At 37.4% G+C, this 23614-nt stretch overlaps 1 protein-coding gene across 1 annotated transcript; it reads right to left on the reverse strand.

The window, feature by feature from the left end:
* Positions 1–826: 826 nt before the first annotated feature.
* Positions 827–22822, reverse strand: LOC117724014 (UDP-glucuronosyltransferase 3A2-like). Its single transcript, XM_034523640.2, has 7 exons — positions 22729–22822; positions 19042–19140; positions 12797–12911; positions 8162–8693; positions 5615–5846; positions 4381–4600; positions 827–1731 (listed from the first exon to the last, which is right to left on the reverse strand). Exons 1-7 carry the CDS (start codon positions 22820–22822, stop codon positions 1455–1457), a joined length of 1569 nt encoding a protein of 522 aa, XP_034379531.1. The 3' UTR covers positions 827–1454.
* Positions 22823–23614: the final 792 nt, after the last annotated feature.

The raw sequence follows: 23614 nt of genomic DNA on the forward strand, positions 1-23614 counted from the left end.
CCAAATATGATAGAAAATATACAGGTGTAAATAGGGTTACAAAATCCCATGTAACTATCTAGAAGAGCTATCTTTATTTTACCAAATTGTTAGTTCTTAGTCATGCTTTAAATTGAAGTACACTCTCACTTGGATACTGTTTTTCTCATATTGTCATTTCAGAGACTCTCTTTGAAAATTAAAGGAAAAAAAAAACCCTTGGTGTTATCAAATTATTTACAAATTTGCTTGCTCAATCCTATGCAGTGGATTCTCAAAGAATTATCCACACAAATATGAAACACAAGCAGTAAATCAAAAGGTCATCTACATGTGTGTTAGTCTTTAACTGAGAATTTTACACTCAAAATATTTTCGCCATTAGTTATGTTAGTTTTTCATGCTAGTCATGATCATAAATACCCTGATGAGAAGATGAAGACCACTCATTTTGGTGTGTATTTGATTTCATGGATTCACCTATTTTGTTCATTTTAATATAGTTTGTTAATAAAACACTTGACACACCTGCAGGTAGTGTGAACTGTTATTTGTGAAGCTTCTTCACACTGCATGATATCCACACAGTGCAAAGGAACCATCATATGATTCTCTAACTTACAGTTCTTTTTAAGAATAAAAGTACAGTGTATGAAGCATAGATGTTCACTATTCATGGCACATCAATTTTTAGCATCTTAGAAAAATGTGAAAAGATATACTTATTGCTTCATTGGCATTATTTTAGTTAACAATACTGAAACTCATTCTACATATGTACTTAAACCTCTGGTTATTCTACTTTAAATAGACACTTTACTCCAATGAATAAATAGACAACAGGTTCTTTCCTTTTTTAATTTCTTAAACATTTGGAAATAAATCTTTTATATGAGGAGCATTTTGAAAGTATTTTCTTCCAACATTTCAATTGCATATCATTTTTATTCTGATTTTTATGTAAGAATAATTATCATATTTTTCTACACCATATCTTCTTTAATCAATTTATTATAGTATAGCCTGGGAATGATTGTTGTCCCTGCCTAAGAGAAAGAGTAGAGAAAGGCAAAGCAGATATTCTGAGCTCTGAAGAGTGTTTATAGGAAAAAAGAAAAAGATAAGCAAAAATAATTTGCCAAAAATGACTATTAAATTCCAAACAATAGAAGGAAAAAAGAGAGGAAGAACATGAGGAGCCACAGGGAGGACCAGCCTATTGAAGCAGGATGTTCAGGATAAATGAGTTGGAGGAGGAACAGATGATGTAAATGGTTTACATCTATGTAGGAATGAAGTTTATAGAAGGAAAACAACAAACAAAGAGACAGAAAGTAGTGAGGTACCAACTCAGGTACATCAGTAGAAGATGAAGGCAGAGAATTCTGGAGTTGTTCTGTGCTGAGTTATGGAAGGCCTCTGAAGAGCCAAAGACCTCCCATCCCCACACCAGAGCCAAGCCCAGCATTTTACCATTAGGTCTGCTTGACTTTCCTCTCTCCACTCAGATATCTGGCCACAGCACCAAGAACCTTTAAACAAAGCCACAAGGTGCCCAGCATGAGCCCTAGCAGAAAGAGAAAGACATCCAGCAGATACTGCTCATGCCATGGTTGCTGGAAAACATGTGGCTTGAGATGTGCTGCACCCCCTGTCTGCAAGATGTGATCTATCCAGCCTACAAACCTCTGGGCAGGGGTCAGTGGGTGGGACTGCCTGATAATCTTGGAAGCCATTGCTGCAGACTTGTACCTGTGAACATAGACAGAGAAAGGGTGTTACCAATTTGCTGTACCAGTATTTAGATCTTACATCACAAACACGCATCATAAACATACATATACAAATATACACTAGCCACTCTCTCTATCTCTATCTATCTCTATCTCTATCTCTATCTCTATCTCTATCTCTATCTCTCTCTATCTCTATCTCTGCCTCTCTCTGTCTGTCTCTCTCTGTCTCTCTGTATCTCTTTCTAACACACACACATACACACATACACACACACATTTCTAGTGCATATCCATAGGTCAACTCTAAACATAATAAATATTGTTACTCAAGTTCTTCCGAAAGTTCCAATGGCTCAGTAGATGACCCCCATGCACATGTGCATAGTTGACTGCAATTCGTTAAAGAGTGTTTTGATAAATAAATAAATAAATAAATAATAAATAAATAAATAAATAAATAAATGGAAGCAGAGATTTTAAAACAAGAAATGAAGTTGTGAGGGTGCTGTTTGAGAGAGTACATGGAAGAACTGAAGGAGAGAGTAAGATATGGATTTGGTCAAATCCATACATTACATATAAACAAAAAAATTAAAGAATATGTACAAAACCATTTTTTAAAGTTCAATATGAAAGAAAAATTTACACAGAATGATTATAAGTAAATTGTGAAGGGAAAATATTTAGATACAGTAATACAATAATCATTGAAAGGAGGGAACTGGGTGTGAGCGAAGGAGAGGGAAACATAGTAAGGAGATCAGATGTAGGGACACCAAGGAAGCGAGGGCCAGAAGAGTGAGCCAAAACAACCGAAGAAAACAGATGCAGAAACCCACAGCCAAACATTACACCAGGCCCACTGAGTCTTCTAGAATAGTTGGGGGGAAATTGAAGGACTGTGAGAGAATAGGGACTCCACAAAAAAGATCAACAGAGTCAAAGAACCTGGACCCTTTGGGGCTTTCAGACTGGACCAACAACCAAAGAGAATACATGTACTGAACTAAGCTCCCCACACCACCACCAACACATATGTAGCAGATATGTGACTTGGTCTTCACACAGATCCCCCATCAATTTGGAGAGGGAGCTGTTCATGACTCTGTTTCCCTAACTGGCCTGCCTTGTCTGGATTCATAGAGGAGGATGGGCCTAGTCCTGCAATGACTTGATTGCCAGAGTGGGTTGATAAGGGGGAGTGGGGCAGATGTGCCAGGGTGAGTTGATAAGAAGGGCAGATGTGCCAGGGTGGGTTGATAAGAAGGGCAGATGTGCCAGGGTGGGTTGATAAAGGGGGACAGGCCCCATTTTCAGAGGAGAAGTCAGTTGGGAGGGGAAGGGGCTATATCAGAAATACACTAGAAGGAAGAGACTGCACTGGGATGTAAAATGAATGAATAAATAAATTGATGGAAAACATTTTTTAGCTATTAGAGCTGCTTGACCCTATAACCTTCAGTGTTGGTTGCCTCTTGGATTTCTGGAAAGAAGATAGGATATAAAAGACACAACAGAGGCTGAGAAGCTGAATTGGGTTAACACAGTGAGGAGAAGGCAGTTGTTGCATAAGATACTATTAAGAGACTGTTGAGTCAGTAATAAGAAGCTGAGCTGAGTAGATAGGCTAGAAGACTTGTTATAATTTGGAGCTGTTACTACAAGGAAAACTGAGAGAAAAGACAGTTTAAGCAGAGGAGAACTGAAGAAAACACAGTTGGTTAGAAGTAGCCTTTGAAAAGGCATGACTGGAAACTGGGAGGCAGGCTGGCAGGGACTTAAGAGAAGTGACACCTCTGATTGAACAATTCCAAACTTATAAAGCCTATGGTTAACATTATTTAAAAAAAAAAATGTATAAATGCAAAACGGAAAAGGGGGCATGGGATAGGGGTTTCCTAAGGGAGGTGGGGGGGAATGGGGATAGGGGATGCCATCTGAAGTGTAAATAAAATATCTAAAAAAAAAAAGAAAAACATTTTCGCCCTATAGCACAGGAAAAAGGGAGAATATTAAATACACACCTAATAGATATACATCTGATTTAATCCATTAGGATATTGAAACCTGAATATTTTTTTTACTGTTGTGTTGTTAAGTTACTGAGCTGAATGGGCAAGAACTGTGTGGGTCTCCAAGCTCCTGGCCCTGCCCAGCTTGTGCTAAATTTGTGAAATTTTCCTGTAACAGACCTGAATCGAAACCTAGAAACAAAATAGAACTCATACACACTGCTTCTTTCGTGGTGTGTGCTTTCTATGCGCTAGTTTATGACAGACTAAACAATACAGATGAGGGAGATATTTCAAATTGTTAAAGAGAAAGTTTTCACGGAGATCAGCAACAATGACATGCACATGTCTTCTCCTGTTTCAACTGGAATTGTATTATGTAACCAAAATATTATGAGAGGTCAAAATATTATGAGAGGTCATAAACATAATGTGTAGATAAGAAACTATCATACCACCATAGGAAGAAGCATCTTTTAGCACCTCACCTAAAATTAAGATTAATAGTAAAGGAAAAGCTAGACCTTCATATCTTACAAACATATTATAACACATACCACAAAATTCTGGTTCCACTAAAAAACAGACTACACAAGTCCATGTGTCAGGCTTTCATTCAGCCTAAGGGACCACAACCCCAGAGAGCTACATACCTCTTGTCTTCTATGACTTCTTTCATTGTGAGTGCAAACGTCTCTGCCTTGAGCGTCTGTATCTGAACAGAAACACCAATTTTCTTTGCTTCTATTCGGACCATGTTTTCAAGTTGGTCACCAAAAAATGGAATGCCCACCATGGGAACTCCATGCTGGATGGCCTCGTTTACACTGTTCATCCCCCCATGGGTGACAAACAGACGAATGCTAGGATGAGCTGGTGCAAAGAAGAAAGATAATCCCAGATGTCACTGTGAAAGTTTCAGATACCGAGTAAAGCAGCAGACTCAAGAAATACCCATGATAAGGAAAATGGACTTATTGGTTTTGCTTTTGATATTTGTGATGTTCCAAGATATGATGTCTAACCTTCCCTCTGCAGGGAAATCAATGCCTTACTTCAATACAAAGACATCCAGCTACAAGAAGAGTGATAAGCCAGGCATGTTTCCTGTCCTCCTATTCACCCTCGTCTCTTCTGCTGATGCTTTTCTCTTTACTTTTCTCACCTGTTCCTTCTCTTGGTTTCCATATCTGCTTTCTTATGAAGTGTATATTCTGTGTACTATCCCCTCTTCTTCAAGAATAGTTCACAAAGGGAGACATTAGATCAGACACTACTAGATGTATAGGTCTTGTCTGTTGCTTCATCTTGAAAACAATCAAACATTTCTTCTGATCATATAGAAATCATCACAAAATCTACCTATAATCCCTGGAAAGTGAGCCTTTTTCCCATTTCCTCAATTTGCCAACATTAACATAAGAGTCTGACTTTTCAGCCTAGACAACCTAGACGTGTCTACATGCTTACATTCATATTTGTGTTTTTAAATTGTTGGAGTGTTCTCACATCATTGTGAGAAAAATGGCATCAAATACTGCCAGCTTCCCCAGACCCCAATAGTTCATATATTGTCCAATATGCTGATAGACTAATCATATTTAATGTTAGATACTGTTACATCAAGGCACCATAACTGATCATATCTAATTAGGGACTGGAAAACTTTCTGATTTGGAAAGAATAAGGCAGTTGCTGCTATAGCCAGTCTAGAGTGCAGCCTGATCCCTCCAAGAATTCTAGCTGCTATTCCCTGACTCCTGGAGATAAATCTTTTCCTATAAGCAGCCTTCTCTTCTTCTAGTCCAAGCATTCAGACACCAGATATTAAGTATGTCCCAAAAGCATGTGAACGAAAGTAAAGTAACAGGTCTAGGAGGAGCTTACCCAGAAGGTCAGTCTGTGGAAGCCAATCCATGATTTTGACATTTGGGGCCAATCTGACATCTTTGGGCCAAAGAGAACTCTTACATGTCCATAGCACCCCTTGAGGGAGGTGAGCAAAGGCACTGTTCATCTCCTTAATAACTTCCTTGGTCTGATGCTTGCTAACTACGGAGCCGAGGGCCACAAGGACAAAACCTGAGTCTCCAAACTGAGTGATAAAATTCTCCAAGTCCTACAAGAGTCATAGGGAAGAAGGCAAAGGAAGTGTAAAAAAAACAAGGCAAAAATAATGAAAGCAGGCTGAGTACTAAACAAACTCATACTTCAGTTTCTCGTGTTTGTATGACACAATCCTTTCACAGGCCCTGTGCAGCTGTGTCGTGTGCTGTGTCGTGTTTACTGCCTCCATTAGCAGCCATCTCTTCACCATGGGCTCTTATGAATTGTGTAGCCTGTGGTTTTACTGACAGAGGTCTATTTCCAAAATTTCCCAGATTATTTTCAGTCACAGTCTTAGGTACAATACTCAGACTCAGCCACTGAGTTTGGTGATGTTGGGTCTCCAAAATATCACACAAAAACAAAGAATTTGAGGGGTGATGGCTTTAGGAAATTCTGTTACCTGGGAAATCAGTGTCTCCATATTGTACCATGAGGTTACTCAGGTTGGCTCTCAAAGAGCGTCCTATGTCCTCAAACTCCCAATATTTATGTTGTAAGTGTCTGAGTTTTCAGCCTTTAGCTAACAACATACACACATATACATATATACATACACTCACATACAAGATTTTATTTTAATGACTGATTTCTGTTGCTTAAAGTATAAGCTTGTTAATAACCTAAGTTAAGAGTAGTTCTATGTTTAACAATTTGAGGCTTCCACAAACTGTTTTTTATATCAATCATATGATTTTATAATTATGCTAGAAACATACAATGGAATATACAAAATTTCTTCACCAGCTTTGTTCTATACTTTCTTGTCATCTGGTTTTGTTTTTTGACTCTGGTTACAGAGTAATGATAGACTCATAGAAATGGCTGAGAAGTATTCTTCCCTGTACAACTGCCTCAAATACGTACTGAGGAAGTGCCATCAATTCTTAAGTGTTTCACGTCACTTGCCACTTAATCTATGTTATATTAGACTTTCTTGATGAAAGATTTTGTTTGGTGTTTCCCACATAATTCAATCTCACAAGTTTCAGATTTTCTATCTGTCCTAGAGTCAGTTTTGTCAACAGATATACATAGGAATTTGTCCATGTTTGTAGGTCACTTAATTTGATGATACATCACATTATTTCCCTTGTAATCTTTATAGTTTTAAATAATAATGGGTAATTTTTCACTTTAGGATTTAAGTATTTGATCCTTCTTTCTTATTTATTTTCTCAATGACCCCAGTCAGTTGCCAGCATATTCTTCTCTTTTGCTCTGTCGATTACAATTTTTTAATTATTCACATTTTCAGTCATCCTTGCTGTGATTTATGAGCCTCTCCTTTCTCCTAGTATCCTATTTAGTTCTCTTTTCATTATCTATTTCCAGATAGTGAACGGTTACATTATCAATCTCAACTGCCTTGTCTGCACCTAAGGAGATAATAACAGCCACAGAGGATGTCCTGAGTTGTTTGTATTATACTTTATTATTCCATTGTGCTCTGTGTCTTTTTCCTTGATATATATTATTTTCCAATGTTCCCCTTGATTTTCCCCCTTTTTTTCATGGATTGTTTTAATGTGTTTTTATGTTTTTATAGATTGTTGATTTCTTTATCATCCCACTGTGATAGGAGATTTTGGCATTAATTCAAGATTTTTAGCTGAAAATAAGAGAAACGTCACTTTTATCACTTAAGCACCTCACCATCACTGTATAAAAACACAGGTGATCATTCCTCCCAACAAAGGACAGGGAATTATAAAAGATAATGTCTATGAAATAACAACAACACAGTGACAGGTAACAAGCAATCAACATCTAGGAGCTCTCTGTGCTTTTAAATTTTCTGTGGTGGTGATTTTGAGTCTGCATTGATCGTGCAAACCAGATGGCAGCTTTAATGGTTTACAGTAGCTGAATGAAGTATAAAAGGTTCAACGGACTGGAGACACAGAATAACAGACACAGTTCTTGTTGCCACTTGTGCTAAATTTGACTTAGGTACATGTCTTCTGAAAGGGGTATATGTTTCAAAATGAAAAGCCTGCATCCTAAACAAATATAAAATATGCAGACATTTAAGATATATATCAAAGTTTGATTGGAAATATCAACACTAACTTAAGGAGTTATTCTACCAAATCCAGGACTACAGTTGGACACATGAAACTCATACCTCTTACCTTATAACCAGGTCTTCATCATCAGCACGGGGCACTCTGACACTGTACATTCACAACCCTAAAAATGTAGGTTGAAAATACCTCCCTCACCTTAAGTTACTTCCTTTTAGGTCATCTCTGCCAAGTGACAACCACCACTGAGTACTGAAGGTCTCTGAATAAAATATAAATTGAGAGCTAATGTATCACTCACTTGGGGTATTGGCTGCACAGGTTTGTCCAGTAAGCCTCCCACATAGACCGTGTTGGGAAACAGAGGACTAGCAAAATCCAAGGCAAAGTCAGAGTTGACAAACCACAGCTCAGCTTTCAGTAGAAGGTCAGACAAAACTGGCCGAGAGCCTTCTGCAAAATGCTCCTGGATGGTACTGTCATATTGAGAAACCATTTCCCTTTGTTGCATAGAGAAATAAAAGTACATAAGACAGTTCTTCACTCGGCCCCAGAAGTCCATTTGGTCAGTTAGACCAGAACCAAACACTGGAGCATAAGAAAGAGGACTTGGTAACACCAAGTCCATAAAGCTAAACTGAATGGGAGGAAAGGACACAAATCGTTTCCCAAGCTTTTCAGCAATCAGTAAAGAACAGAAATCTAATGAATCAAGAAGTACTAGGTCAAAGTTCTCATTTTGTAAGAACTCCATGATGTCCTTTCTGGTTAATAAGTGACTGCATAAGTTGCCATAGTGTTGATAAATCTTTACAAAGGTTGGATGATTGAACCTGTAATAAACAAACAAACAAACAAACAAATAAATGAACAGAAGAAATATTTTGAGATTTTTCACACTCTTTGGAATGATGTTATGCTCAATGAAAATATTCTGCAGCTAAAAAAGCACAGGACTATAATTCCAACACTCTGGAAATGGAGACAGGAGAATAAAGAGTGTAAGGTCAGCCTAACACTGAGACCTTGAGGCAGGCAGTGCCTGGGCTAAATACAACTGTGACTCACTTAGAGAAAATGATTTCTAATATGTTTATGGAAAGAGGTTTTGTAGCCTGAAACCTTTTCTTTTATCCTACTTAAAGATAGGCAATTATTAGTATTACTTCTTATGTAAACCTTATTTCTTTTCATAAAATAAAGTATGCTTTTTAATTAAAAGCGAAGCACACACTTTGAAAGTTGTTTTCCAGTTTCTTCCCTAGTTCAGGGAGAGATTTCTTTACTTCTTAGTAATCTTTGCTTATGAGAGAGAGACACGGAGAGAGAGAGAGAGAGAGAGAGAGAGAGAGAGAGAGAGAGAGAGAGAGAACTCTAGGTGACCATGTAGCATCAGTCTTCCATCTGAATCACAGCTCTTCAGCAAAACCTTCAGCTTTAATCATTCTGGTGGAGGTGTTGCTGCTTCAAAAAAACCCACTTCCATCACGTTTTTTCAAAGATTTAATTCCCATTTATCATCAATATGAGTTTGATTTCTTCTGTCTTGGGAGCCATCATTGATTATAGTAGATCTCGGGGGATTGGTCACCATATGCAGGTTTATAATGCTATTTAACTCAGGTTATATAATGAGATTTTGAGTCAGGGTATTGTTCCCCTGCCAGTCTGTATAAGTAGTGTAATTACAACTATTGTAATCCTCAATGATAAACATATATCTTTTAATCATCTGTATCTTAGCTCGGATGTTTTGTCCCATAAGGAGAGCATCCCAATGATAATATTGGAACTAGGCTGAACATGTTTCAACTTTCAGCCTAGAACTTAAACAATTAGAAAAACAATGTAGAAACCTAGTGCTTTTTGTCTGTTGTATGTGAAACTTAAATTTAAATTTGTGTGTGTGTGTGTGTTTGTGTGGTGTGTGTGTGTGTGTGTGTGTGTGTGTGTGTGTGTGTGTGTTTGTGGTATTTGCCCTCTTGTGTCATGAAATTAGAAAAGAGTCAATGAAAGAGGGAGGAAAGGCATCAAGAGTGATGCAGGTGTCATGAAAAAGACCTGTGGAGGAAGAAAGCAAGGTACCACTAAGGATAATCATACACACACACACACACACACACACACATCAAAATATGTTACTTTGCATGCTATCTTAAAATCCTAATAAAAAACATATGTGTGATTGGAAGCTTACTATTAGAATTTTTAACTCATATTGGCTCAAAGTTTCACTGAAGATTGTACTAAATTTTAGTCATCTTACTGATAACACCTACTTGTAGCCCTTTTCCAGGAACTCTCTCAAGTCAATGCTTATCAGATATATAAGAAACCTGGTAAGATGAGCTAATGCACCATGTCAACGTGTATCAAAATTCCACAAGATATTAGTCCAGAAGCATCTTTGCTCACTTTCAGACTCAACTTCAATTCGCAGTACATCTTCTTTGTAATCAAGGGTTCGTCTCTCAGAGATTTGCCGCTCAATACAACTGTGTAGAGGTAGCAGGACCTTTTAGAGGACACCTTAGTAGAAGGTCATTAGAAGCACTCCTATACGGTTAAAGTAGTCCCCATTGGACTTTGAGTCGGTGCCTCTGGCAGGCAGTAGGGACACATGCCTGATCTTTCTGTTGTGTTTACACTTCCAGGCACACTCACTTTCACCATTGTTTATCCTGATGCCATCCCCAAAGCTGACTGTTGTTGATGCCATGTGCCAAAACTTCAACAACTGTGACCCAAATAAAATTCTTTTCAGTCTAAAGTCATCCAAATCAGTTTTTCTGTTATAGTAATAAAATGTAGGGCAAAGAAGGCATAATTCTCTAAAATTATTGCTGGTATTCCATTTAAATATTTTTTATGTAATGATTGCCAAATAAATGTAGTATGTACAGGATAAATTTCTTTAAAATAGAAGGTTAATCCCTTTAAAGGAAATCAATTGAAAAAAATCCAAGAAGTTTCTGTACTCAGCAACTTGACTGTATCACACTTGTAATTTGAACCACTCCTAGAAGTTCATACTTTAGAAGACCATACATGTGTGTTTGTGTGTGTGTTTAAGTTTTAAGTGTGTAAAATAATAACCCTATTTGAACCACCCCTCAAGAGTTCAGACATGAAATAAAGGTAAAATATATAGTTTTAAATGTATATAAATAACAACCCAATTAGACTAAGGTGCAATTTGACAATTCTTTTAAATATATGATGAAAGCAATAAAGTTTTTAAATGTCCGTGAATGACAATCCTTTCCAGAAAAAAAAAAAAAAAACTTGTCTATGGGCACCACTTGAGTGTTAAGTTGAATTTTCAGAGATGGAAAAGAGAGTGAGAGCAATGGAATTAACTAAAAGACACATCTGTGCATGCAATCCTTGTGGAAGACAAAGGAGGCCATGTACATCCCATTTAAGGACTAAGACTCAGACTCAGCTGGATCACCTTGTCACTGAAAGTTTTTGAACTTACCTGTGGCTATTGGTGGTAAAGTCAATGATAGTGAAGCTACAATCCATAGAACCACAGAGGTTAGATATAGCATAAGGGACTAGTAGGCACAAATAGGTCCCCTTAAGAATAGAAAAAATAGGAAGTAGGGTGCTAGGATCAAGTCAGAAGCAAAGAGTGATGATGGAGGGAATACAAGGAGACACAGCTAAGATTAAGATTGAGAGAGATCATGAAACTCTAATACAGTACACTCTTCTTTTATATATATATATGTGTGTGTGTATATATATATATATATATGAAGGCAATCTAATTAAAATTGCCAAACAATGTGGTAAATGTGGCTCTGATGTGATAGTTTTGGTTTTATCTTATCATATTTAATTTTGTTATATTTTACCCCTTAAAAACCTGTTTGTGTTCTGATGGAATACAAAGATTTAGTGGATCTAGTAGGGAGGTACTGGGAGGAGTAGATGGAGGGAAAACTGTAATCAGACTATATTATGTGAGAAAAAATACTTTCATATATTCAGGGGAGTTTGAAGTGGAAATTTCTGGTTTCTCTAACAACTCAGTTCTGTCATATGACGTTTTTCTGGAAGCATATTTATGAGAGGATGTTTTGCTGAAGCAGACATGTAACAGGGCATAAAATGCTCTGCTGTAGCAGATGGTTAAGATGGCACATAATGTTTAGAAAGACTGTAAATAAAACCCCACAGACATGAGAGAATGCCCTTGCATTGATTCACCTTGCAATGCTTTGCTGGTTTTCACTGGTTTTGCTTGTCATAACCTAATAGAAAGAAACATGCCAAAGAACTTCTCATGGTATTCTGGATGTTTCCTGTCACCTCCATGGATTCATGCTGATTGCTCAGAGCCTTAATGTTTCTTATGGGCCAAGCAACTGCTCTTGATTTGCCTTTGGTATTGGCTGATTGGACTGGACTACCACTACTGATTCATGTTTCGAATTACGCCAAAGAACTACTTCTAAACACATCTACATTCCTATTAACCAACTTTTTCTCCTATCTTTGATGAGTGGGCTAGAATGGAGGCTGAAGCATTTAAGAATCCTTATTAAAGTAGGTTTTGAGAACTCTAAGCCTACAAGCATTACCTCTATTAGTGAACTTACCTAAATAGGTAACAAAGTACATTTAAGAAGATGGCTCTTCTTTCCCTGAGTAGAGAAATTGAAGTGACAGGAATGACACCTGTGACCACAAACTTGTTGACAGGTAAAAGGCACACCTTCCACATTCTAGAGAATTACTCCAGCCCATCATTTATCTAGCTATGAATCATCTACCATGCACAATTGAAGCACATCCATCCCTATAGCCATCAACTCACCCAGTCATCAGTTCTCTTAAGCTCACTCAAAGCATCATGCATCCATCATATACTCACTTTTAAGTCTTGATTAGCAATACTATGGTTCAAAGAATTGGAACACATTACCCACCATTAGATAATTCTTCTAGAAGAAGATTCAGTCTATTATCAATTTTCTTTTGCTGATCTTCAGGTAGATGACAATTTATAACCTGGTATGATGGTTTTTCCTCTCTAAAATCTAAAAAAAACACCAATTGAGTAAAATTTAAATTTATCACAATATACCAAACATTATTATGGTGATAAAAACAATTATTTTAAATAATGTCACATCTTTGTGAAAATATTATTTTTGTTTTCCAGTGGGTTTGCTTTTCTTTGAACACATTCAATTTTCTATTCTAATCATATTTATTGATACTTTAAAATAATTCAAGAATTTTTATGTAGTCTACATAATGAAAAATTCTAACAATAGCTTTCATTTAAAGACTCAGCTATTATTTTACACTTGTACAAATAAGAAAACTCAGAATGTAAACATTCTAAATTGATATAATTCATCAACTTTGTCACCATATTTTGTTAGAGTTTGTTCTTAATTACAAGTCAGTTGATTGCAGTTCTCTGTGTTTCAAAGAAATATTAAAATGAAATACATAAAGTGTTAGTTTGCTTGGTTACTTTTCGTTTCTATGCATTTCATGTTTGTGGTTTCTTTGGTTGGTTGTTGTTTGTTTTGTGGTAGAGTCATGTTCAGTACCCCAGTTGGCTTCAACTCACAAACCTACTTCTTGAAGCTGCCAAGCACTTTTATTACAAGCACGTGTTAACAAAAACAGGTTTTGCTTTGTTTGTTTGTTTGTTTGCTTGCTTGCTTGCTTGCTTATTTGTTTCAGTAAGTAAATGGCTCCACCTTCAGTCAAAATGCCAAATCAAAAAGAAAGAAAGAAAGAAAGAAAGAAAGAAAGAAAGAAAGAAAGAAAGAAAGAAAGAAGGAAGAGAGGGAAGGAGGGAGGGAGGGAAGGAAGGAAGGAAGGAAGGAAGGAAGGAAGGAAGGAAGGAGAGAGAAAAGGTCTGGCATGTTCCAACTGGCCAGTCTGGCTCTTCCCCAATATTACTCATGAACAATGAAAAGTCTGAGTCTATTGTGAGGTTTCATTTCTGAAAAATTTCAAGCTATATCTCTCATTTTGCAATATATATCAGAATTTCAAATCAAGATAAGTAGGCCAAAAACAGAATTCTCAAGTGATCTTCACTACAGAGTTTCAGTGATTTGTGTTTAAAGACAGAATATAGGGTTGGGAACTTCCTTTCATTGTTCCTGGCTCATGGGACATAGTCCCACCCTAACATGGCATCTCAACTCAGTCATGATTGTAGATGCCAGCACTAACTGTGACTAACTGTGACTCTCCTCAGTGGAAGGCCTCTTATCTGTGCATCTACCAGGCAGTGAGCTTAATAAACTGTTAGGATGGATCCCCAACACAACACAATATGCAGTTGACTAAATCCAACTGGATACTTATGTCCACACAACACAGACATCAATCACACAGAATCCGGGAAAATGCCCTTTCTATTCCTACTGATTCCATGTCTACAGATTTTTGAAAATGCTATTAAAAGAAGGCATGGAAAAAAAACTCTCAAAATTGCCATGACTGTGACCATTCTTTTTGAGGATGTTAGTTGGGTCTTATAAGCTTAGAAAGACTCACACCATTACCAAGGAAAATAAAGCAATGACAAAAAAAAATTAAGAGAGTGATGAGGAACACCTAAACAAAACTAAAGATTATACAGGTGACATATGGATACATATATTAACTTAAAAGATAATTTTAAAAGAAGAAAATCTCAAAGGGCCAGTGAAATGGCTCAGCAGATTAAGGAACTCACTGCCAAGTCTGATGGCCTGAGTTTAATTCCTAGCATTCAAATACTGGAAACTCCTGCAGGTTGTTCCTTGACCTCCATACATGAGTATGTATACACCTATACATACAGTTAATAAACAAATTTACTGTCAAAACCATACATAAAATAACTATTAAATTGTTTAAACAGAGGTGTCATGTATACTTAGATAATGCTGACCTCAGAAGTCAAGAGTGATCAAACAAAAAGCCCCAGTGCTAATGTGGGAAACATTCCCATGGGTTGTTGATCCAGAGGCCTATGAAGCCTTTAAGACAGCATAGACTGTAGCCATTGCTCTTGAGTGCCTAGCAGAACTACATCACAATGCTGAGGTTGCAACAGACTTTGGTTGTAAGGCAGAGAAAACTCAAGTTGAAATTGACTTGAAGCTGCCTCCCTTCTGGCCAGATTATGCTACACAGACCACTAGGGGGCAAAAGTTATCAATGGCTTTACATAATGATGGACCTTTCCTGTTAAAATATTGACCTGCAGGGAAAATGTGCCAAGTGTTATTGAGGTGATCATCTACCTTCTGCCTGGATTTAAATCCTGTTGTACAGAGAAAAAATAAGTCCCCAGCATTGTAAACCTCTTTAAAAGTCCATGACTACAAAGGCCATATTCTATATAAAAGAAATTACTACTTTCATTTCACTAAATGGACAAGTTTTTCAAATCACCTTATAGATATTTATGTTTATATCCATGTATTAAAAGTGTTGCTCTCAGCCTTCATTAAAGAATTTCTTTGTATAGCAAATTGCAATAAATGCAAAGAACCATGATTGCTCAGTGTGCTGAGGACAAGTGTTTGTTGAGTGCTCAGCCCTGAAAAGGGCACCTATCTCCATCACTCTCTAAGGGACTCAGAGAACATAACACAGGAGGAGATGAAAATCATAAAAGAGCTAGAAGGAGGGAAGACAGGTCACAAAACTCTGTCTCCTGAACATGCCACAACTGCCTTACACTCGACCTCACTACAACTGTGATTGCCTATACTGGACCTGACTTTTAGCCAGAATGAGGAATGATTCATGTGACTCTGACTTTGTTGGTGCACTGCTGCTGACTGTCCATGGATGCTGGGGGATGGTCATTATCATCAGTGGTTTGACCACTAGTGATCTTTCTAATTTTGATCTTAAGAAATACTCAGAATCAGGTTTTTTGTTATACACTGACTATCCTGAAACTCAGGAGGTGGAGAAGAAAGACAAGAAAAATCAATGTTATTATTTACTACAAAAAATTTTTGAAACCATCCTGGGGTACATGAGACTGTCTGTCAAATCAAATAAATCAATAGATAAATAAATAAATAAATAAATAAATAAATAAATAAATAAATTAGTTAGTCTACAGTGATCTAAGAATGATGCTTGTTAGAGGAAAGAAAAGAACTGTAATTTAAAAACCATTAGCCGGGCAGTGGTGGCACACGCCTTTAATCCCAGCACTTGGGAGGCAGAGGCAGGCGGATTTCTGAGTTCGAGGCCAGCCTGGTCTACAGAGTGAGTTCCAGGACAGCCAGGACTACACAGAGAAACCCTGTCTCGAAAAACAAAAAAAAAAAAAAACAAAAAAAAAAACAAAAAAAATTAAATCCTCCTTCCTGGCTTAATCCAATACTTGCAATTATGTATAAACCCTAGAAACCTTACTCCTTGAGAATACATCGTATAGTTTTCAGGTTGAAAAATCACAGAATGAAAGTGATCCAAACAGCTACTTCATGTTTAAATGGTTTAATGCAGAGCGTCAGTAGAACGTTGGGACAAATAACTTAATGTTATGTCTACATTCATAAATCCACTCAAATTCTACTACAAAAATAAAAAGAAATAACCCAGTATTGAATGTTAAATGCCCAAGGCTCATGGATGTTGAAAGGACCTCTGAGTTGGGTGTGGTTGGTGACTCGCACCTCTAATGGCAAAAATTGAGAAGCTAAGACAGAGCATTCCCCTGAGTTTGATAACAACCATAAAAATGTAGCTGAGCTTCATAAGAGCCTGGAACTCTCTCAGAAAAATTAAGAAAAATAAAAGAAAAATGAACAAAAACACAAGATTGGGAGCAAACAGAAGGTCATGGTGGGGTGGCAAGAAAAGAAAAAAGAAAGAAGAAATAAAAGACAAGATACTTTAGGACAGTCACACTCAAACCTAAGAATGAAAGACACCAGGTTCACAAATATGGAGAATTTTGGTAGTTTTTTGGACATAGCTTCTTAAAGAAGCAGAAAATAATAGCCTTAAATAATATGTTGAACATTGTAAAAACAAGCAAGACAGGCTGAGCATGAATTACAGCTCTGAAGTCAGTCTGTCAAGGTAAATTAAATGTATAGGAAGAAATCCAGTGAACAAAAAAGTGATGTTTTCTGAGCTTCTGAGGCTAAATCTATCAGCAGGAATTAATGATCTACAGTTTGGTTATGAGTCTCTGTATTTACTAAATTAAATAGGAACTTCTGACATCACTGTACAGAGTTTTGGGGGAGCTACTGATTTTTAAAAATCTGATATCAGCTCAATCATGTATCCTAAATGTTGGGCACAGATATGAAAGTCACTAGAAAATATTTCTAAAAATGTAGGTCTCATTGAAAAATGGAAATTGATTTATGTGCCACTGAATATAGCTATCTTTACATAATTAGAGTCCTAATTATGATAGGATACATCTATTCAACACTACTTTCAGACACACTTAACATAAGAGCCTCTCAAAATGATCAATAATAGTGGATAGTGTTGACTATGAGAGACACTCGAATAATGAGATATTTAATACTTTTTTGTTGCCATAACAAAATATCTACTATTAGTTCATCTATATTTTAAAATTTTTTATTGAGATGGCTCAACAGTTCAAAGTGTGTACTACTCTTGCAGAGAAGTCATGCTCAGTTCCCAACACCCACATCAGGCAGGTCTCAGCTGCCGGTTAGCTGCAGGTCCAAGTGATCCAATCACATCTTATGGCCTCCTTGGGCACTTGCACACACATGCAAAACCTCACATACAATCACATGCAAAGATACATGAATTCAAAATTTAAAAATCTAAAAAATTATTTTGCTCATAGTTCTTTTTATTGGATATTTTACTTATTTGTAATACAGATGTCATCTCCTTTCCCCATTTCCCATCCCTAGAATACCATATCTCATCCCCCCTCCTCCTTTATGCTTTTATACCATTTTGATTACATGCATGTATTAAGGTCAGTTCTAGGTTCAGAGTCTGGCGATACAATTGATGCAAATAGTCAAAAAACAAGCAAGACAATAAAACAAATAGTCAAAGAAAAAGAAAATCATTAATCCCAATTATATGAACACGCCTGTGATCACTTTTTCTACGGGCATATCAGGATGAATAAATTATCTGGGCCTACCTCCCTGTACTAGCACAAGGTCATACTCATGTCTGAAGTCTACTTACTTGTTCTAGCCTAAAATTTAAATTCCTGTCTAAATTACCCTTTGTTCTAGCCTAAGATTTAGAGTCCTACCTAAAATTCCTTCTTTGTTTTAGCCTAATGTCAGATTTCTGCCTGAAGCCTATTTCCTTGTCCTTGGCCAATGTCATATTACTGCCAAACAGCCCATTTCTTTGTCCTTGGTCTGTGTCAGATTCTTGCCAAGCAGCCCCAAAAGCTCTCTGCCTCTTTCCATTTTTAATTCCATTAATAAGACTGAGCCTGTATTAGGTCATTCTGACAAGAATGCCTTCATTACCCATTATGGAATATGAATAATCAAAAGCAATGCACTTCTGTCTTAGGTTAGTAAGGCTCTGTGCAGAATCTTATCTGTCCATGGCTCTCCAGCCTGTGACCATCCAAAGTAAGGAAGAGTCACCTGAATAGCCTTTGATGGGCTTTCACAGCATCACAACAGAAAAGTGCCAGGTGTGGGTACAAAAGGCACAAGGCAAAAGAGAAGAAAGTAGCCAGGGAAGGGCAGGTTCATTTTTTCATAAACACCTACCCAGCTGAGAACTAATCCACCCCTGGGAAGAAAATGTAACTCCCTAAAAGTATTTACCCACATAGGCCAGTCAAATTCTAGTAGGCCTGCTTCAGATAGATAAATAATTATTCAACACCATTACATCAAAAACCCTGATTCTAGCACATTAAGGTTTGGGGTACATACTGTAATCATAATCAACCTATACCAGAAAGTAAGTAAAATACAGAAGTGTATCATACACAGCCAAGACTACATAGTCTAATCAGATCTATAAAACACATACACACACATACACACACACACACACACAAACACACACAAAACACACACACTCACATACCAGAATTTAACACTCATAAGGCTAAATACAGACATTTTGTCCAGCAGTTGTATATAAAAGCTATCATTTATTATTTAAGTAATTTATTGTAATAATTGATTTCAAAGATACCTGGGTGGTAAACCGATTCATAAAGAAGGTTGGTCACATTGTGGCCACTGCCATGAAGAATTTGCGACACACGGCTCATCGCTACATAATGGCTTCCACCTAGAAACAGTACGTAAAGTTCATTTTTGTGGAGATTAAGAAAAATAGTTCTCATTGCCATAAATAAGAAACATTAAAAAATCCAAATTAAGTGTAAAAACACAGAATGCCTCAGGATGCCTAAATAGAAACCAGCTCTTCCATACCCTCAGTTACACTGTAGGTAATACCAAGACATGAAGCCCCTAGAGCTTTGGTGAATAGCAATCATTCATCAAAGATCTGAAAGTCAGGCCTGGAGATGTGGGTCAGCAGTTAAAAGAGCTTCCTGTTCTCACAGAGGACTTGAGTTCAGTTCTCAGAAGTCACCTGATGGCTCACAACCATCTGAAACTCTAGTTCCAGGAGATCTACCACCTTCTTCTGGCCTCCACAGAGTTGCCATATGCATAATACACTACCATATATTCAGGCAAAACAATCATAAATGTAAAATGAAGACAAATAAAATCTTTTTTTAAAAAATTAGACACTCTTCATCCTATGATACATGTATATTTTCCACTGTATCTTTCCATCACTGCCATCATTGGGCTCAAAAACATTACTGTAATCATGGAAAATACATCATGATGTGATGGGCATTATCTTTCTCGGGAATTTTATGTTATTGCTGTGGACAGAGATGCAGTATCTGAAATATTATGGAAAATTTTTTATAGGGATAGAGGATATGGAGCCCCCACTTAAGAAGTTTCTATTCTTGTATCTGATATTATTCCCTTTTGAATAAAGACATCAAGGATCACTATGAAGCCTGAACAACCCTGAAGTAGTTACAAAAAACACCAGATGCATTAGAAACTGAGACAACATGAATTCTGCAGTACTCCTGGACTGCTAAATAAAGAGGATTCTTGGGAAAGAAACAAGGATCATTACACCAATGTCTTCTCCTTAGCCACAATTTCTTTAGAACATTTGTTCTGAGACCAGAACTAAAGAGGAGAAAGATAAATTAAGAAAAGAAAAAATGGAAATTGTAAAACAAAAGGTGAGAGAATAGGGTGTTCAGAAGCAGAAGGACCCATGATGATTAAATCAGGGAAGAAAAGTCAGGGAAGCAGCATGTATCTTCTCAGTGAATAACTCCTTCCATTCCCATGTGTGTTGTCTGAACAGCACAGATAGAAGCCACCACACCTGAGGTGTCTTGCTCCTGTTTTCATTAGACTGAGAAGAAAGAGTGCCCAGTGAGGCAGTCATTCTAATGGATTCTCATGAGCAAGAGCTCTCCCAGAGAAACACTGAAAATTTCAAACTGCACAAACCAAGCCAGTGAAGACAGAAAAAAAAAAAAAAAAGTGAAGTTTCACGATCTGGGGGCATTGCCATCATTACCTCAGAGACCCAGTGCAAAAGCAGTTGGATGAGGCAACTTCTTTATCTGTGGCTCAGGAATCATTGCAAAAGAGAGGCAGAGTGATTACTAGCCAGAGAAACATGGAATTTGCTCAGGGGTTGTATCTCCTAGGAATGTCAGAAGCTAAACTCATGAAGTTTTACCAGCAAGACTGCCTAAACATGAGGCAAACAAGGACAGCAACAAAGACATGCTAAAGTAGATGTGGGAAATCCCAGGAGCCTTCAACCCTAGACAGTCAGACAGACAGACAGATACACACACACACACACACACACACACACACACACACACACACACACACACAAAACAAAGCCAAATAAGAAATTCTGAGAGTAAAAAAAAAAAATGTCCTCCCTAGGGATGAGCATACCAACTGGTTAACCAAGACAAAATGGTTATCCCTAAAAACATACATACAAGTAACATTATACAGCCTGAACTAGTAATGTATGTTTATATGTATACTCTTATGTACATGTCCCAACAATTACTGAGAAACCAAGCCCTGGTATTGAAAGAGATCAAGAAGATGTGTTTGCAAAGGTTTGGAGAGAAGAAGTAAAGTGGAAATGTGAAAGGAATGTGGCATCAGAATTTTTAACACTAGTGTAAAAATTGCCATTATAAAACTACTGCATAGGAAACTTTTATGCAACATTAGAAAGGTGAGTTGTATTCCTGCTAAAGACATCCCATGCCCTTGACCCTTGTTTTCCTCTAACAAGAACTGAGTAGAAGGCTCAAGCTCATGTCTATAGTCTGTGTTTCTCTCCAGCACTGAGGTTCTCAGGCTCCATCCCTGAAAGTGCTTATAGGGAGGCACACTGTCATTTGTGAAGAGCTGAAAACAATCACCCGTTTATACAGGCAGACTTTTAACCTTTTGCACTCTATTACCCTAGACAAACAAAAAGTAGGTACCACGTGAGCTGTAAAATACAGAATTGTAAGACCTATCCATCTTCAAAAATGTTAAGTAAGTAAAACACACAAGGAGTGTAGAAGCCTCCTGAAGATGACCGCTCATCTTCTCAGTCTTACCTTGGTAGAAAATGTTCCTAATATTCATGCCTTAGAAATTTGAGATAAGTCTTTGAATGTTCTGACCCTGCCATTGAGAATGTTCTCAAATCCTAGGGCTTACGACTGACATAAATCTTTGACCCCAGTCCTATATGATTATTTCTTCAGCAGTTAAAAGAAAACTTCTGCTTTCCATAAAATTATCATGTAGCTGAGACAGTTAGAAATAGTGAAGATGCACCAGTAGAGGTTAATTTACTATTCATTGTTAAATCCAGGATGTCACTAGCTTTGCCATAAACACCAGATAATTTGACTTTTAGGTAATATCTATTATAAGTGAAATACAATCACAGGTTAGAAATTAAGCATTTATGGTCCTTTGCAGAACCTTAAAAGTTACTTTTGCTAAAAATCTTTCTTGGCACAATGGGATAAGACCTTCATCACCTCTGTCATGCTATTTTGTTCATGTCCTTTCTTGCCCTAATTCTTGGGTAACATCCTATTCAACAGTAAACACACAAAAAAATGACCATTTAAAAAAATGTTTCCAAAAAGCCTATATACAGGTTTAATATGACCTGTTTCCTGTTGGCACTAAGATGTATTTCTCCTACCCGACCCAGACTTTATTCAGTGATTCATGTACATGAAGCTCCTATTATCATGAGACCCAGACCAAACAAATGTAAACAGGACATTTGTGCTGTTAAAGATAACATATCAGTTCCTGGAATAAGATGATGTCCTGGTGATATGCAAACTTTGATGCCTGGGTGCTTTTAGAGAAGAACATTTTTCAAAACCAAAAATGTTTATGGATGTTAGCCTTCCCAGAAAAATCAAGAAATGTTCACTGTTCCCTTTGTTGGATGAATAGGCTAATCCCTTTAAGTAAGCTGCCTCCTATCTACTCACAAGTAACATCCCAGTAGAGGAGCCTTTTTTACAAACCCGCACTCCACCTCCTGCTGCTGTTTCTATATCACATGAAATCACCATCTACTATTGCTCTCACCCTTGGGTAGAGTCCCCTCTGAGCACCACATTGCACACACTCCATAGCCCCTTCCCAGGTTTGGTCTATGCCTTGCTATAAAAATCTCATGCATGGTCAACTATGTGCCATTTTTATGAAACATGGTAACCCAGGCATCACAGTATTACAAGACTCTATATTCCCAGCAAGAACTTACCCAGTGTAGTTATAGTCAGAATTTTTGCAGCCTCCAAGAGAAGAAGCTCAAGGAGAAGGAAGCTCACTAGAAGCCAACTCCGATGTGCAGCCATCTGTAGAACATGTGTAGCTCAAGCACAGGCTGCACACCTAGAGAGCTGTGCCCCACTAAGGGACCCTGTAAGCCTCTGTCACAAAGCACTGTGTGGCCTTGAAATAGGGTAAAGGGGGAAGATATTTTATGTTGTTTTTCCAAATGCCCTTTTGCCCTTGTCTCTGCCAATCTCTTTTCAGTGGACACTGTTTTGCCCTCCTTAACTAGAATTTGAAGAAAAATGGGTGGAGAGTTGATATTTAACTTGTTCTATAGCCACAATATTTTCTTTGCTGGCTCAAAATAATTCTAAAGTGGGAATGTAGAGACCTTGGGAAATCCAGTCAATGACAGCATCTTAAAGTAGCATGTGCCATGAACATTTTACATGCCTATTCACAAGCTTAGAAGACACTGCCTCTCCTGTCACTTCTGTATCTGTATCCTATTGTCATTTCTGGAACTCATTATCCTGGGTACCAGTTTTAAAATCTCTATTACTGTCAATCATAAACTAATATTCAAAGAAATAATCATTCAAGATTATTGCTGAACACCTCTCCCTAGTCACAGATTCATGAAAATGTGCTAGTTGCCTTCGTACCTGAACGACAGAAGAAAATAAAAAAGGCTAAACCTCCAGTTCTGTATGAACATCATAAAATAGAATGGAAGTATTACACAACCCTCCCAAGATCAAGCTTAGGACAGAGTCCAAATCTGTTTACTTGTAAATCAACATAAGAGAAAGCACAATGCCCCCAAGCAGTCATCTTCATGCTTGAGTCTAAAACCAAGCTGCTTTAGCCAA

The sequence above is a fragment of the Arvicanthis niloticus genome, chromosome 19, assembly GCF_011762505.2.
Source record: "Arvicanthis niloticus isolate mArvNil1 chromosome 19, mArvNil1.pat.X, whole genome shotgun sequence".
In the NCBI taxonomy this organism is placed as follows: Eukaryota; Metazoa; Chordata; class Mammalia; order Rodentia; family Muridae; genus Arvicanthis; species Arvicanthis niloticus.

What these genes read in the sequence shown, in the direction of transcription:
- LOC117724014 (XM_034523640.2), bottom strand. Translation starts at nt 22,822, where the DNA reads ATGGCTGCACATCGGAGTTGGCTTCTAGTGAGCTTCCTTCTCCTTGAG. An exon ending in CTGTGCAGCCAATACCCCAA is followed by an intron (nt 5,847 to 8,161) that starts GTGAGTGATACA and finishes TGACTCTTGTAG; the next exon opens with GACTTGGAGAATTTTATCAC. An exon ending in GAAGTCATAGAAGACAAGAG is followed by an intron (nt 1,732 to 4,380) that starts GTATGTAGCTCT and finishes CTATGTTCACAG; the next exon opens with GTACAAGTCTGCAGCAATGG.